This window comes from Melanaphis sacchari, unplaced genomic scaffold, assembly GCF_002803265.2.
Source record: "Melanaphis sacchari strain LSU unplaced genomic scaffold, SCAv2.0 Contig54_pilon_pilon, whole genome shotgun sequence".
NCBI lineage: Eukaryota > Metazoa > Arthropoda > Insecta > Hemiptera > Aphididae > Melanaphis > Melanaphis sacchari.
In genome coordinates, this window is record NW_020271380.1 from 1,455,741 (window position 1) to 1,475,227 (window position 19,487).

General features: G+C 35.8%; 2 protein-coding genes across 3 annotated transcripts in view; one reads left to right on the top strand and one right to left on the bottom strand.

The window, feature by feature from the left end:
* LOC112599645 (protein dachsous) overlaps nt 1-19,487 on the top strand; it is a gene marked incomplete at its 5' end in the record, with an annotated part of 126,227 nt that overhangs the window by 39,079 nt on the left and 67,661 nt on the right.
* LOC112599647 lies at nt 10,165-11,816 on the bottom strand. Of its 2 annotated transcripts, XM_025346634.1 has the most exons (3): nt 11,525-11,816; nt 11,216-11,462; nt 10,165-11,109 (listed from the first exon to the last, which is right to left on the bottom strand). In XM_025346634.1, exons 2-3 carry the CDS (start codon nt 11,388-11,390, stop codon nt 10,319-10,321), a joined length of 966 nt encoding a protein of 321 aa, XP_025202419.1. In that variant the 5' UTR covers nt 11,391-11,462; nt 11,525-11,816; the 3' UTR covers nt 10,165-10,318. The 2 variants fall into 2 exon arrangements, with proteins under 2 accessions (XP_025202419.1, XP_025202418.1); XM_025346633.1 differs by having other exon boundaries at nt 11,216-11,816.

Below are 19,487 nucleotides of genomic sequence, written 5' to 3' on the forward strand. Positions count from 1 at the left end.
TAACGGTTTCGTAAACAGACGGACCATCAGATAACAACAAATAATGATAGTAATATTATAGTAATAGAGAATTATATAAGCCGACTTCATCAGGCAAAAAAAATGAATAAACATAAAATATGGTGCCATATCGCGGTAAATCTTGGTTTTTATGTAGTTTTATTAGTTCAAGGGTTAGGTTAGGTTAACTAATTCCACACTTTTTTTCGAATTTGATTCAAACTGTTCTTAACTTTCTTGATAGCTCTAAGAGCAAACTCTGAAAATTTTGACAATTTTATTTCGTAGACATTGAGTCTATTCTTGTAATCAATTGATAAACAAAAATATTCGATTTTCGTAAATCAAAATGAAATTTATGCGTGAGCCACTTTTTATCGACCTATAGGGGTTAAAAATATAACGCCCTATGATATATTTTTTATTTAAACCGGTCAACTAGTGTATGAGATTAATTCGTTCTAATATACCTACAAACAGTACAAACCTTATATTTTTATCGTTTTCTGTCTTGATCTAGTAATCTATAATGACACCGAATAAACGTATGCAGTTTTGGCGACGGGAAAAGAAAAAACCGTGACTAATGACGGTACCCTCCGCTTGCTGCACCTGTATTCCCCACACTAATTTCTCGACCATGGTTATAATGGGTTTTTGAACGAACTAAAGATGCCGCCGCGCCGCGTTAATCGCTTTTAGTAAGTTCATTACCTATGCTACCTACGTCCTACCTACCTATACCTTTTTGGTCGTTAAAACCGCTTCCGCGGCCGATGCGAGATAATCATTTCGTCCATGTTTGCCTCACCCACCGGTAATTTCTATTAGAGGGAGCATATATCACCCCTTTGGCGATCGATCCCGCCGTTATAACGCGGTCTCTGTGATCGCATGTGAACAATCGCGTTGTAGCAAAGCCTGCGAGATTCACAGATCATCAATGTAATTTTCTGCAGTGATATTTTATTTGTACATATAATATTATATATATTATAAATGTATGCGCTCGTCCTCCGCCGTTTCAAACTCAAAGCAAATATCGATCGTACCAATTTGTAGTTACGTTGTTCTTTTGCCCTTGAGCCGTATACGTGCACATAAATAAACGAAATCCAAGATAGGTTCCTTTATATGTACTCGTGTGCAGCAGTTATTCTGGCCACTGTTGCAGACGGCCATCGTTTCGTCGTCGTCGCCCCGTGTAGGTAACAAGGTAAAAAAAAATAATAATAATAAAAAACCGTTTAAATCTCTGTCTCTCATGTATAAAAACACACACACACACATATACAAACTTACACATATGTAATATGTTATGTATTATATATACTGTCTTCGGCAACGGAAACTGTTGCTGCTGCTACACGCGCCCGATGGAATAGTGAAATCAATTAAAATTTGTCTTATTTGTATTCCCGCTCGCCGCATCACGAATGAGAAAAACTAAAAAAACTTCTATTCCTACTACTACTATTGCCGCTTTTAGAGGAATATAATATACGTATATATATATTATTCAACTATGCTCTGATGCCGCGGGGGTTGTGGGGAGGGGAAGGGGTGGGCGTTCATAAATCTCGCGGATCGATGTGGTATTCCGAAACGGAGAGAAGATGAATTTAATATTATTATTATTATTATTATTACGAGGAGGCGATATTGCCTAGCTCTGGCATTGCATTATACACACATACGGAGTGTGCGAAGGTATATATTATGTACCTATATAGGTATATTATACATGGTGTAATTCGGCTACTCAACGCGAGCGCCGCGTACACACGCTCATATTATATGAGACGACGACGACGATTTTTATTATTATTATTATTCATCTGCGGTATTTGGCCTAACTGCCACCGCCGCCGCATATGCGTTGGGCTATTCGTTTATATAGTAGCCGGAGGCTGACTATTTCACACTTGATCCGCGGTACGCTGTCTATCTAGTATACCTCCTCTTCGCGTATAGGTACGCATTAATATTATATTATTTTTATTTTTACGCATTGCACGCGCGTGTCTACGTTACCTACGTTATTACACGTACGTTTGTTATTATATATCCGCTCGCCGGCCGCTGCATCAGACCTGAGACGAGATAAAATTATTATTATTATTATTATGATATTAGTAACGACCAAAGCTTTGCACTAAAATTAACCAGAACCTGTAACACCCTTAAAAATCTTTGTAAAGTCAACCTGAAACCTAAATGATTTTGTTTATAAAAAACCAAAATTAACCAAAACCAGTATAATTTTTTATCTAATAAATTTCACTAACGAATATCAGTTCGATTTTGTAAACAGTTGTTTAAAAATAAATTAAATTTATACTAATCATAAATTTATAACATATAGTCACAAATGTGCTTATAACATTTTGGAGGGGACTTGGTTATTTTTATGATATCGAGAAAATTCTTGTGTTGCCTATACATTTGTACTTACGTTATACTCTATTACTCAGTAAAAACATATAATTATTTATTAACTAAGTGTATATATATGTACATGGTGTATGCGGAGGGTGGGGTATCGGTGTAAAAATACTGCGCTGCTACACAGGGAATAAATGAATTTCCCGAGGATAAAATTAAGTTACTAACAAAATAATGACCCTGCAGTGGTGCCAGAATAATGTTCCTTTGCGTCTGAGCTAAACTCTATCATGTAAATCCGTCGGGTCGCGGTAGACTAAGATTTATAATTATCTATTGTAATACACTGCAGTCTATCACTGCTGTGATTTTTCGGCTCTCTGTCTCTCTCTCATACACACACTCACTGTAATTTTTCTTATCAGCTTCGGGTCAAGTATCGTCGTTTTAATGTAAAAAATATAATATCGAATATTACGTATGGCTGCGCGCAAAGAGTGTGAGTATAATATTATAAGATCGCCGAGCGGCCGCGGCGAAGGACAGAAGACGGGCGATTAAGAGAGAGAGTGAGGCGGCCGCGTCGAGTGAGAAGACGGCGGCGACGTCGACTCGCTCGGGCGTTAAGGGGAATCCGGCGCGGTGGAATGCAATGCGTCGATGTGGAATGCGCGCTCAGCGGCGGCGTACACGCAACACGACCACGACGTAGGCAGATGTCCGAACCGGCAACGGTGCGCGCGCGAGCTCTCGCGTGTGTGTGTGAGTTGACTGTTTGTGGACGCTGTCACACCAGCGTCGTCGCGTCACGTGATTGTTTTCTATTATTATTATCACAATAATAACATTTTTTAAAGTATATCACAAAATCATAAATAGATGATCGCGATTTCAGTAAACCTCCACTTGCAGTAGTGGCATAGTAATGTAGTATATAGTATCAAACCGGCGGGATATCGGCACATTAACCGCTGAACGGCGGCCGGTGGTGGGCACAGCGGACCGTCCGTTCAAATAACGATTAGAAACATTTTCTGCTTACAACAGTAGAGAAAAAAAATTGAATGATATTATTGATATTGAAGGCGTTATTGAAGTTGTTAAAATTAAAATAAAACTAATTCGAGGGTAATGTGTTCTATAAGTCTTGCGTGTGTTTAAACGCTAAATTTCAATTTATGCCGTATATATCCTAGCTATGTCGTATAGAACTAGTTAAGACTAATTGTATGCCAGTTACTTAACCTAGCCATGGGTGACCGATTTATTTTTCGTCTGTCGGTGTTTTGGGGAAACAGTCGTCATCTTCGTACGTGATGTCGATCAAACTGTATTTGTTTCGCCGTTTTCGTTTCATACTAATCGTCCAGATCTATGAATAATGCTTTAAATATTTCCTATTATTTTTGGACTATAATACGTTACAATATAAAGAATGTGTTCAACAAGATTTTACTCTAATACCAAATCAAAAAATCCGATATCTGAGTATAATAATACTCTATTTCGATTTAAATCTTGGAAGTTCTGTAGCTCCGTACCGATACGTCGTACTGAATCACCGACAAAATATCGTTTGTAAAATATAGCATAGAATAAATATCGCTAGGTAATATGAAATATACCAGTAATTTAATGAGAAATAAATAATATCGATTATTGATTGATATTTTATAACAGTTATAAACAGTTATATATTTCAAAGCATATAACATTGTTATAAAAATATATAGTAGAATTGATAAAAATTATAAAAATATGTATAATGTAGTAAAATTCATATAAGTATTAAAAAAAAAAATTTAAAAAAATAAATAATAAAAATGTTTATTATTGAATGGAAGTAGGTATACATTAAATGAAATACCTTGAAGGATGATCTTCAAACTCTCGATTATGATAATCTACTACTAATTTCTTTACTCGTTCAGCTCAACTGACTGTCTTATTCTTTTTAATTGATATATTTGGATTTCACTAAATGCAGTAATAATCTACGGCGATATTATTCCTTTATGATATATTGGTTTCGCGACATTTTTGTTGCGATATTTTATCGGTGATATTTTGTTGGGATATCCGTCGTACTGTGTAGTATATTCATTTTATGAATCAATGAATCATGAATGCACGCGTGTATTATTCTTTTAATTTCAAGTGTATGCTGATAATCATTTCAATTTAATGTTTTGTGAAATAATTTATTCCATGTTTATATTCATAATGTATAAGTTATATACATATTAATTTAATTCAGTGTTAATAAATTAATTTACCAACCTATACCAGTTAATTGTAAATACACCTTCAATTCGCATATCATGGAAGCGATACCACGTACTCGTATATCTACCTAAATCGTTCTTATCTCAAGGCCACTCATGGCCTTAGGTAATTACCGATTCCGTACAAGTTCGTTAAAATTTCTTTTATTAAAAATAAACAAAATCTCACTCGTAAAACAAGAAAAACATAACTATAAATTTTCATTTACATAAGTTTATAAAAATATATTAACGTTCCAAATTTAAAAGTTAAAAAAAAACAATAGTAGATAATCTCTCCATCATTCAAATTAAAATGTAAATTCTATAAAACAGCCCCATGACAAATCACATAGGAGTCCACATAGATAAGAATTTTGAGTTTACAATCAGGCTTTTGAACTATATTGACAGGCTCTTCGTAAAGTCTATACTCGTACATAATATTATATTATATATTGTATAGTTGAGTTTGGCTCACGCGGTTTTCGGTAGCCGACGAGACTTTCACCGGAACACCTCCCGGTCGCTCGCTACACAATATGATGGGGGCGGGCGATGGCACACAATTATAATATGATTATTAACCAAAAATTTAAAAATATATACGACGATACGTGCAGCAGCCGCACGCACGTACGACGAGGGATGGTTGCGAAGTAGTACTCCAATAGGTACATATAATGTATATAATATGTATACAATACAGTACACACGCGCATTATACGATAATTATTATTATTATTATTATTATTATTATCGTAGTATAATATATTATGTAACGTGTATATATACATATATAAACAGTCTTTGTATAGGTAGCTCATCTGTGTCCGCTGCAGTGTATCTACCCACACGACATTATAATATATATGCCTAAGTATAATACTTATGTATATACGCTATATTGTACGTTTGTCCGTTCAAAGTCCGAGTATACACGTATAATAATAATAATAATAATATGCTCGCTACGCATTATTATACATAGTGTGTGTATGTGTGTGTATCCGCCGCTGCCACTGCGAAGACTTAGTCGCGTATGCGAAGGCAGTGGCGGTAGTGGCGGCGGCGGCGGCGCGCATAAGGATTTGCGGGTAAGAACGCGGCGGCCGTTGACGGGGTGGAGGGTGGTTGAATGATCCGCAGGCACAGAAGGGGGATGTGGCGGGGTCACAACACAAACCAGACTCGGATGTACGTAGCGCTTATGTATACAACTACAACCGCCGCCGTATCCATTACACCATTATGCTAATATTTTCAACATCGTTTTCATTTGTAAAGTAACCAAATGAAATGCGAGATAAAACGTACTCGTCGCGCGTATTTATATACAATAATATTATATATTTGTGTTTGTGCGTGTGTCTGCTAATATACGCGTGCGCGCGTGTGTGTATGTGTAATATTATAATGTGCAGTATACGCACTGCAAGAGAGCGCGCTGGCGCGTGGTTCAATGAGCTTGTGGCCCCGAGGAGACAAAGACCTACTGCAGGACATGGGTGCACCCCGCGTGTGAGTTGAAACGAGACCGACCGTTGTCGTATTGTTTTTATATATTTTTTTTTTTTTTGTATATTATATAGGTACGCACCGCAGTACACGCGCAACGGGTATTTATGTGTATGTGTGTGTAATGTGCATGCATACACACACACACACACACACACAGACAATCGCATATAATATGTAATCCCGGCTAGGAGATAAGTATGTGTATAAGTTCGCGGTTCACGGTTGTGTTTTTTTACCTTTTCTCTCGTTTCGTTTTGCCCAAGGGGCGCCGCGCGTTCCTTCGTCTCCGTCGTTTTTTATATAATAATAATATTATGTGCTTGCAATGTGTGTTTTTATTATTGTTGTTTTTATTATTATTATTATTATGCCATGCTACAGCGGGTGCAGTTGTGTATTATAATATTACCTATATATTAATATATATATATACGAGTATATATGTGTGTGTGTGTGTTTGTATGTGGGAAGCGGGGGACATTTGAAAATGCCCATTTCTTTTTTTTATTTGTTCGTGATCAACAATTGACAGTGCCGGAGAACGGCGGCGTCCAACTTTTCTTTATATATACACGTATATTAAACTATGTATTTTTATAATATTATTCCCGTCGTCGTTATAATAATAATAGTAGAACCCGTAGAAATCGATTAAATTCGTGTTCATGTAATTTATCGAAATGCACGTATAGTTTTTTCTTCATCAATTTTAATTTACCGCCACTATAATATTATTATTATTATAACCGTGCACCACTCGTGTTGTGTGCATCTCGTATGAAAATGGCACACGATGCATTTATATGTGTATGTGTGTGTATGTGTATTAATAGTGAATAAAAAAAACATCGAAAACCGGAGGAGCGAGCGCACACTCATACACTTAATATACACACTCACAAATACATAGGTACGTGAACAGCGCAACTAATTAAAGAATCCGCTCGCGCATATTATATTATATAGACAGATCTGATCCACGTCGCTCGACGGCCGTCTCTCTCGCGCCCGGGCGGACCCTGTGTGATCCAATTTATTTTTATGGCCCCGGTGCGCGCAAGTTTAAACGTAATAATGTACCTAATGAAAAAAAAATAATAAAAAGAAAAAAACGAAATCGGGCTCGGCCAGTTGCGCAGTCCGATTAAATTATCAGCAATTTAGTATAAATACATTTTTTCGTTTATTTTTTATTATTATTATTATTTCATTTTTTTCTCTGTAACTATACATATATTCCACTACTACAACTACTCATTCCTGTACTACCGCGACGACATACCGGCGGCGGCGGCGAACACATAATGCAATTTGAGTTAAAAGCACGTTTTCTGTTCGCGCGTGGTCCATAATCGTGATTCTGTATGCCGTCTAATATTATATATATTAATATAGCTAGGGAATTTGTTAATTTTTTTCCAAACGCCTCACATACAAATATATAATATTATACAACGGTATACGACCTACTCGCCCCGTCGGTTATCTTCTGTTTTTTTTTATATCCCTATCTCCTTCCCCACAATTATGGTACACCGCTCTCTTCTTTCCACGTGTCAGATTTGTCGTTTTCGACACCGACGTATACACATGCACGCACCGTAAGTGGTGACAGATTTTTCGAGTGCACCTTCCCCACCCCCCACGCACACCTTTATATACTTTAGAGCTGGCTAGGCCCCTCGCGAGCGCGCGCGCACTCGATACGTCCCGCGGCGAAGTACAATGATCAGGTGTTGTGTTCACCCAACAGGCGGTCGTCGTCGTGTAGTCGTCACAGCTATCGTGTTTTCTGCGTATTTTCATTATTCCACGCGCACATGCTATTATTGTGATTTTTTGTCAGGTCCTCGAGTTTTCTTTCATTGTTCATTATACTTTATTTTTTGACGTTCATTTGTCCGGGCTACATTATGAGCTTGTTGTGCGGTGCATGTGTGTCGCACATTTTATACATCAGGTGCTGGATGTACGTCGAAAAGAGCCGAGAGCAGCTCTCAAATACCCGCGGCGACCGGACCTATCTTGGTATCCTGCTCTCTGTTTACTATTAATCCTTTCCAACTATTGCAGGACACCGCCACTATATGCACACCTGCCGGTAAACAATTTGTTAATACATATTATATACGTTACACGCACGCTGTCACCACGCATACATATATATTACACATATCATCTTTATTGATGTATACAGTTTGAAATGTATATATTTCTGAACAAAATTCAACCGCGGCCCGCGGGGTCTATCACAGGAAAGCCTCAATCTTTGCGTTTCGAGTACCTATATGTATATTATAATACATATCATTAAATAGTTATTATACCGAAAGCCTTGCATACCATATAACGGTAGTCAGTGTTATAGGAGGAATAGGGATTGAATATTAGGAGTGGTTGATCTCTTGTATACTATTTTTTTTTAAATAATTAACGTTATGGATATACATATACCTTCACTAGAGACGGGTAAGATGTATTTATTTTTGTATATTTTTGAATCATTTGAATTGTATTATATACTGCAGCAAATAAATAGGTATTTATAAACGAGTCACATGAATATAAATAGGTAATTATATTGTCCAGGAAAACAATATTTGCAAATATGTACAACATTGTCCATATATTATTGGTTCGCGACGTAAAATATTGCTCTGCAAAATATTCGGCATGACAGTCACGTATAAGAGGTGTACCGATGAAGTTAAAACATCCGTTTTGTATATTATTACTATTATTATTATGGTTTTCTCACAATGATCGTGTGAACAGAGGCGTACGGAAACTAAAAAGAAAAAAAACGTTTTGTCGTTTCGAATATGTAATATATCCACATATATATATATATATATATAATAACGTGTGTGTGTATGACGGGCGGATACTATTTAAATATTATTATTCAACTCAATCGATATTTTACCGAGTCATGCGCGTGCGCATGAGCTCGTACGTCCGCAGCGCGTTACATATCAACAGGTTTTATAATCGCGTCGATAAAGATCTGAAACATCGCGCGCGGTTTACGTTGATCGATTATCGATACGATATTATAAACATCAGGTAACCATAATACCTATATGGCTATATATTATACAATATATAATATATACGCATAAAGTTGCATAGTACGAGTATACCAACAACATCAATTTTTATTTACTATTTTTTTCTTATGAAATAAAAAAAACTTTTTCTACAATTTGTGCACATGAATCACAATGTACATGTATATGTTATATTGTTAATAAATAGAATATAGTAAATGCCATAGCAGTATTTTTTTCCGGATTATTATTTTATTCGTTCGCCATACATTTATACATACGTGAAAACGGCGTTTCCGAACAGAAATATTATACAATCGATCTAAAATCATACACATCTATGATCTGTATCTTGAGATGAATAATTCCTAATCGCTACAAGTGTATCGGCGGCGGCGGAGTTGTTGAACCTCGCAATATTTACGATTTATAATATATTATTATTATTATTATTATGCGCGCTTTATGAATGCCAGTGAGCAGTAACGTGTAATATATTATGTAATATGTAAAGTATATATAGTTTTACAACCTACAGATGATGATAGTACCTTCCCATTACATATTATATTATAGCGAGCGTATATGATATGTGTATTCATATAATGTAATATAATATAATTTACTATAAATTGTAATTATATAACATTCCTGTGGAGCAGTGTTATAAACATATTATTATTATTATTTATATTTTTATAAGACCTAGTATGTGGAACGTTGTAATTACACACTGGAAAATTTTTCAAAATTGATTTTTAATCTTTCTCGTTTTATTGAATTTTAATGCACTATGTATAGTACCTACTTGCAATATGATTGGTTAAACACTTCATTTTGGGATCGATACACTCTGTAATAATAATATAAACGCAAAAACGTATAGAAACAAAAATAAATTTTAATTTACAATACTCATAAACATAATATATTATAGTATACAATACAATGTGCAAAAAATGGCAAAACATCTCAATAAAGAAAATACCTAATGCTTACTCAAAAAATCGTGGTTTTGGGTTAAAGGTCTTAAACAAAATATAATAAATTATTGTCGGCGTAAATTTACGATTTAGAATGTTTTCATCATAATTTTGATCAACAACTATCGTCGTCAGTGCCGTAGTCATAACCCAGAGATGATTTTCTCGGACTCGAATCAATCACCTCCTGTTTAACCGCCGACTTGTGCAAGAGATGGTGTTGATCCTGCTGATGTTGCTGTGTCAACGACATGGTCGAGCGATTGACGTACGGCTGCAACGTTGGAACGCCCATCACCACTGCCGGTTGACTAGACACTGAAAAGCCTCCGAGATCGGGTGTCGTAGGGGTGAATGACGCGTACATGCCATCCGAGGGATGATGTAGTATTTCACCGAACTTTATCCGGGACACAAGCTGCAGGATGCCGATCTTGAAATTAATCTTTTGTTTTTCATTCATCGATTTGATAGTAGGCAACAACGACACCATGAAAGATAAGTCGCCGTCCAGCTGGCACAACGTGTCTGCGGCTGTCTTGCCTGCGACGTTATTGAGTAAGTCAGCATGCTGCTGCACGTCCGGTTGTAAGGTTTCCTGTCTTCCGGCTGTTTCTGGTGCTACCGAGCACTTTATCATCACTTCCGGTTGCGAGTTTCGAGACGAGCCCTCGCCAAAAGTATTTTTACGGATTTTCTTTCTTTGCACTGGTTCGCTGCCACCGTGTTCTGACCTACCGCCAGAATTCGAGTCTTGAATGAATGGTAACAGAAACTGTAAATGATCGAACAGATAGTACTTTTTCCGGTGTTCAGGAAGGCATTGAGACTTTCTCTGTTTATTGCCCTTGACGTCTTTGACGAACGAGTCTTTGATGTTTGTCCATTTTTTCTTGACGTCGGACACTTTAGTGCAGAAAAATCAAACAATATACCAAATTAGGAGGCTACAATAATAACGATACAAGAACACAATATGATAATAATATGGTATTTTATGTTATTTGCTTACCTCTGTCACGTTTATCGAAACCGCTGAGTGCGTGCCAATCCGAGTAGAGGTTTTCAGCGATCTCTGTCCACGTGCTGGTCAGCACTTCCTTGTTGAGGTGGTTCATGTCAGCCACATCCCATATGCACGACCGCTTGCGTACCTCGTTTATAAGTTTTTCCGTGAAATATACCATGACTATGTAGTATGTCGTTTGACCGGTGGTTATAAAATAGGTGGAGGATTTTTACGGCCAATAATAGGTACCCTACATCGGTTGTTGTATCGCAGTATCAAACAATATATTTAATGGCATTTGTTTACAATTACCTCGGTGGAATCAATTGTTAACGACGATGATGATCATAACAACGACATGCGAAGACGGTAGCTTTTAACGTGCGTGTGCATAGGTTCGTATTCGACCGTTGACTGCGGTCTCTACGGAAGTCGGCAGTCGCCGCACGGTACGAACGGAACGAAAACGGTGACGTGCGGGTTACCGGTATCCGCCGGACGGGCGCCTCGTCGATCGATAAAATGTTTTAACAACAACGACAATACAATCGTAATACCGAATATACACGACCGCCGCCGATACTCGGGAGGGTCTGACGTTAGGAATAGGAAATGACGTGCGGCGGTGGACGGTTCCGGCCCGGTCGTGCGGCCTGGTGGGGCAAGTGGAAAACGCGCGTCGGGGCGGCCGGTTTGACCGGGTCGCTACGGCGGATGCCCGCGTTAAAAACATCCGCCCGTTCGATTCGTCGTTCCTTTACCGCCGTCGTCACCGTCGGTGATGCGAGCTCAGTACTGGAAGCCAGTGGTTCCAAACTTGCGCGCGGCACCCACGGCTCGGTCCGTGGCCGGTGCGGTCCGGACGGTCATGCCAACCCATGGCGACGCGGCTATCTGCTTGTGTCCTACTCGCGATCGGATATCGCGCACTCGTTCACGGAACTGATAACGAGTGTAAATGCTGTTGATTATTACGAAGCATCTTTTGCATTCCTCTGTTGATGTCCGCGCGCTCGTACTCCGCAGTGTCACGATTGTTGAAGATGGGTGGTAAAGAGAGCATTTGCAAAGGTTTCATTTACCCCCTCCCCATATATATATATATATTATATATGGCATTTAAACAGTTAATGTCTTTTTATAAAAAAAAATGTCCATACATCTATAAAATTAAAATATTTTTTCACCCCTGTTATGATGATATAAAGTTAATATTACACTATAAACGTTATTATTATATTGTACTATATTATGAAATTATTATTTATCTATTCCATTTTTCAACACGTTAGTGTTCTATGATAACTGAGATACCCACAAACATGTCGGAATATTTATTAAGTCCTACTCATGCAAATTACTGTAACAGGTCTAAATTAAAAATATTAACGAGTTATCTACTTATTACAGTAAATGGTCTGCTTATTCACTGATTCTCCTTACCTTTTATCCACCCACTCCAAAACGTTTGAAAAAAAATAAAATAATAAACGACCTAATCACCGCAGTTTAATATAATATCAATATTAATATATTAGTGTAATTTAATAATATTATATATGCATATTAATATATATTTATGAATAGAGAAATTAATTCCTGGAATATTCGACCGGTTGTTACATGTAATTTAGCGATAGTGTATATTTTATGCGGACAACAAATGCTAATATATCGTATTTTATTACTGCTGCTAATACATCATTACTATAGTATATTTAATTTTAATTCAATTATACCTAATTTGTCCATAATTTCGTTTAATAACAATGTTATAAAACCATTGAGCGACTAAAATTAAATGAATTCGTGATTTAAATAAAGGTGACCGAATGAATAAAATAAAATCGATTTGAAGAAAACTATTGCTCAACTTAAAGAAATATCCAAACCCTTCAATACACCATACGATTCACTACTCAGTCGTCCTTATAGGAAGGTACGATTCTGCGTCGCCACTTATAGTTTTCACATTGTTTTATTAGTTACCTACCATTCCGATATATACTCACATACGTATTAGAGAAATTCGATATTCAAACAGGATTAAAATTATATGTATAGTTACTGTCATGGTTGGAAACACGCGGTGGTGCGGTCCATTACCTTCTATCGCGTGTCCCTCCTACTTTATTTATACCTGTTAATCTCTGTACCCGCAGACACATTATAGGTATCTATATATGTATATAATTCTTCACGAGTTTAACTGTATTTTTCTTATTAATCTCACCTTCTAACTCGTCAACACAACAGTATTATAATAAATATTTGTATCCTAAAAGCACCTAATCTTAACCTAATATTTCAAAGTATTTTTTCCCTAGCAAAATGTTTTATTTAAAATAAAATAAAACCATAATACCATATCTTCTATTCTACAGTATATTATTAAAATCCATCTACTAAAAATGATAATTTGAGCTTAAGTAGTATTGTTACTTAGTACTTCTCATTGTTAACCTAAGTATTGCAACGTCATATTTATCTGTCTTAGTAACTTATTTAAATAACATTATGGTCAAATTACTTTTATTCGTTAAATTTATTTATAAATAAATAAATGATATAATATCATCATCATTCACATAGTTGGTATTTTATATATGATAACAGCAATGTATAGTGTATAAGCTGGTGTTTATTTTGATTTTCTCTACAAATGGTCAGAAGTTTGGATGTGTTTTTATATTCTTCTAATATACGTATAAGTATAATATAATAATAAATAACTGAAACGTGCGTATTGGAATTTTTCGTATTATATACATAAATACATTTTATACGCAGCACATTCTCCGATATTATACGACACCAGTGACAAAGACGACGATAATGTGTGTGTGCAAAACACGATTTAAGAATATATTCGTTACTTTCGGGTTCGACACGGCAAGACAGAGAGAATAGGATATTTGCGAGGCGCTCGGCATAGGCAAAACCACAACGTTCCAGCGTTTAGTGTCGCCCAAACGGCAACAGCATGATATTGTAATATTTTTATTTATCTCTATCGTTTACCCGTTACAATAATAATAATATTGTCCGGACGAGTAGGAAAAATCGCCTCTGTAAGCAGCACATTATTACAATATCATTATACATACCGCTTTTGCGCGCCCGATTACCGTCGTCGAGACTACCGCCGCCACTGCCGCAAATGTGTCGTCGTCGACGGCTTCGGGTCGAATCGTGCAACCATTGTCACCTTAGCTCGTAGCAATAGCGACGAACGACTTACGTTGTATTATTATTGTTGTTATTGTTGTAACGAATATATGCGCGTGTGTGAGGAAAAATAAAACGTAAAGAAACGGAAAGAAAAAAATAGAAATAACTTCGACAATATACATAAAATAAATACAAGATCTAGGTATATACTTCGTAGAGACTATAAACGGCGGTCAGCGCACGACGGCTGCAAAGAATATAATATGCAGGATAGAGATAGGCCACGGCAGGGAGGGGAGATTCGCCTACTATGTATATACACTTATTCTATTCTCTCATTTAAATAATGTATATTATAGGTATTAGGTATATATATTTATATACATAAACGTCGTATATAAACGAGGACACGACGACGACACCTCTCGACTCGTGGTGGAGACGGTTTTTTTTCGCTGTTCGTGAAATTCAAATAACGGCTAGCGGCTAGCCCTTCTCACCCGGCCCGACAACAGCAGCTATTATCACGTTCTGACCCGCGACGCCGCATTTATAATGTGTTGTGCTCGTCGACTATACACATAATATAATAATACTTTATATTATATATATATATATGTGTATTTTTGTGTTTATTTTTACCGTATATATTATTGTTATGCAAGTATATTATAATATAATATAGCTCGCAGTATAATAATAATAATAATATAATATTGTATTTTCTTATTGCGAAGAGAGTGTATAATATTTTATACTCGCGTGTGCACGACGTAAGGAATTTCGATTTGTTTTTCTCCTCTTTTCCACCTTTATACACTCTCTTTCAACTTTTCGACCAGTAGTCAGATTGACGACTTTACGCTCGTATCATAAACACCCATATATATATATATACATCAGTTTACGCCGTTTACGGTATAATAAATTCATCTTAAACCGTCTGACTAACTCATCGTGGTTCAGAAAATTGGGGGTATCTATTATAATAATATATTATACGCTCTTTAGTTTACGAAAGTTTAAAATTCCTTTAAATATTTGGTTCATGAGCTGCGATTGCTGTGACATGTCGCATTTCTTCTTCTTAATTTAATACAATATGAGTATATATAGGTATCCTCATAATAAATTAAAATTTACAGCCCTTTAAAGTAGTAATATTTAATATATATTATATTGATTTTCATCCCCATAACTTATAGGTACTAGGTAGTAAGTACACGTTGCAGCAAGTACCTGTTTAGAAATATTATATTATTCATACAATCGCGGCACGAACCACTGGCGTGTTATATCGTAATATCACGCGCGGTTTTTACATATCATAATATTATAATATACATTGTGATCACGATTTAAGGTATAGTTAAATAATCCTAATGTATGACATTATATTTGAATGAGTTTTTGGAAGAACCTAGGTGGTATACACATCATACGAATTTTTCAAATTTTTAACACTTCAGCGCGTGCATAGTGCATATGTAATACAATAATATGTATTTTTTCAAAGAGAATTACCAATTTTTAGCACGCGATTAGAATTGACCAAACTGTATTAAGTCGATTTGAACCACAAAACTTGATCTCAAATTCAAAATTTACTGAATTAATTACTCATATTTAAATAAAAATACTTTTATCATTTAATAACCTTATTTTTTAAGTAATATTGTTGCTCATAAAATGATTCTAACGCAAAACATTTCCACTTTCTTTAAAACAACTAAACTATTGTTTTTAATTTTTTTAATTAATCTCCATACATCGAATTATGAATACAAATATTAAATATTTAAATACTACACAATATAATATATATATATATATAAACGTATTTAAATATCTTCGAGTAAATAGCCTGGAATTTAGAGATACGTCTCACGGATTGGTCGTCCTCGAAAGTGCGTATTTGTCTTACTCGTGAACCGTAGTGATTTCCATGTACGTACGAGCACTTCTGCTATGTTTAAATACAGGTCCTATGTACACCAAACCAAAGAGCTGACGAATCTTTAAAATATCCTATGCAAACATAAACCTCCTGTGTTATATGTTATAATAATACATTATATTATATTAATAATATATAATATATGTATAATACACACACACACATTGGTCGGGCGAGTATAATATTGTGCTCGCGTTATTACATTACATATATATTATATACGACGAGGTGGCAAGGCGGCTACGGCGCGGCGCTAATCTGTCAGTCGACTTGACGTTTATTAGTCGTATTACATTTTTGTTTTATTGTTACGAGCCGTTTCGAATCGTCCTAATCGAGTGTGTTTGCCCCCCGAGTGCGGCACATAATTCCCCGTGTGCTGCAGCGGTGTACGCGCGTGTATAGTGTCTGCAACACATCTCGCACATATTGTATTATATATTCACACATTACTGCAATGAAGGCAACGCGAACGGGTTTGGATAATTAGCAGAAATGAAGAGAAGAGAGTAAAGCCACGCGCACACTACGAGATTGTGTAATAATTTATAATACGACCGATGAAACGGATTTGTTTTGTTTTCCGACGACTGCGATTAAATTATCAAAAAACCGACAACTACGCACTATATTATATGTGCTCACAGGTGCACGTGTTTACAGCGTATCGCGTAGTTTTGTATTTTTTTCGCCTCCGCTGCGCTGGTCCCGCACGATCATCTATCACTCTCTCGCGATATGATATATATATATATATATATAAATAGTTGAATTTATTAAGAGGACTTCGCACGTGTATGTTGCCTCCGTTTTATGAACATACATACAAGCATAGCTGTTAATTCGCATTTGATATGAACAACACAATTTTGTGTTTTTAGTTTTGACATTAGACCAAATTATGAGCATTATAAAATTGTAGCATTTTAATTATTATAGTCATAACTCTTGATTAAAACTTCAATAAAATCGTGTACTAGATGCCCCCTGGATTATTCAGTCTATATAAATGGTAAAGCTAAAACAAAAGGTAACAACATTAAATTATTGGTTCTACCGGACGCATACGTATTAGCCATGCGTACTTTCGTAAGACGTATAGCCGACAACATTCGCGGGTGTGGCGTCCTCTTATGTTACTCGCGCGAGTGTATTTATTTGTATAATATTCTATGTCATTCGTCATAGCGCGTATATCATCTCTGATACAGTGATACTGTTCGACCGGAACACGCACTTACATACATACATACATGTATACAGTATACACGTTGCTTACATTACTGCGATAAACCACGATGATGTACGAATGCTCGAGGAATATTAATATTATTATTACGCGATTAGAGTTAATTACTGCAAGCGCGCGCTCCTATATTATGCATATATTATATTATTGTAATATATTGTGTGTTAGTATGATATGCCAAATATACGCTTCGGTGTTAAGTTCTTCAACGCGTGTACGGGGCGATGCTGATGACGACGATAATAATATTACTACGTTAGATATATCGCGTTCGATGTATTGTAGCAGGTACTATGTTATTATATTATTATTACTGTATATTATTCTTAATCGGATGTATACAATAATCTCCCTGTGCTACGCCGGCTAGGCAGAGATAAACCGCGTGCAGCTAGCGTACGTCATCGCGTTTTTAATTTATACGACGCGTATACCATCGCATATTATATTCCAATATATCGCATCGTACGATCTTCGGGAAGAAACGAAGAGTCGGCGATATATAATTTCGTATGTTCGTATAATATCTAATATTGTATACAATATTACTAGTACCTCTGTGTGTACCATTTAGATGATGCTTGTAAGTTGTATTATAATTTACCAGGTGATCCGTTTAACGCAAGAAATTAATTATTTAAAAATATAATTTTCGCTATTTTTAATCATTGTCATTTTTAAATGTTTTCTCTTAATTAATGAGCCTTTTTAATTCCTTATTCCAAAGCAGAATATTTTGTTCTACGATCGGATTTTAAAAGATTAACTATTATGACTTTATAGATTTTTGAAGTTTAGATGAGTTTTTTTCTAAATTTTATTTAGTGCACTCAATACACCATATTTAGCAATGCTCTCAAGACTATGTATTATATACATCACATTCATGCCTCGATTTCTTATTTTTCTGTGAGCACGCATATCGGGAAAAAATAACCTTATAGCAGTGACTAAACATATATATTACAGGCTGTAACTGACGACCACACGAAGTCTCCGATTGTTTTAATACACGTGTAGTGCAATAATAATAAGCGCTGTCGTCTTCGGATATATATATATAAAATATAGTTAATAAAAAACATTCCGAGATTGGCCATAAGCTGCCGTGGTAATAATAATATATGTCTTTGAAACCGCGACCAATCGATTACAACCACGCGACAGCAGCGAATTGTTGAATGCTCGTAGTCTCGCTCACTCGATCGCCGCGGTCGTCATACGCCATCGGCAAATTACAGAAATATGATAATTATTCTTATATTTTTATTTTTTTTTTCAAATGGAACTCGTAAACTACATATACCTAATAATAATATAATATGTACAAAAAAATTACGCATACCTATATGCGTTATATTATTTATAATATATAAAAATGTAACATAATCGATGTCGATAGGTACTCGAATAAGATATAATATGCGCTCGTGTTTATAATTTTTTTCTCGATTTTCTCGATTGCTAGTTGTCCGATTAATGTGACTTTTTTTAATACATATATGTACATAATAGTGCGGTCGAAAAACGACACCTGTATGTAATTTATATAAAATAACTCGGTAAAGAAAAACACATAAATAAAATTAAAAAAAACACATATAATATACATCATCACGCGGTGGCGGCGACGTCGACGACGACCAATACGACAGAGCTGCGCGGCGACTTACCTATCGGACCGGAAAGACGGCAATAATACGAGTGTAAAAAAAAATACAAGCAATAATAACTTACAAATAACGCAATTGCCGTCGACGGACGTGTGTATTGGCACACGTCTCACTACAGTATGTATAATGATTATTATGATGATAATAATAATAATAATAATAACAGTCACAATTAATAATATCAAACACTACATTCGCGTCTTGAGGCGATAAAAATATATAGGT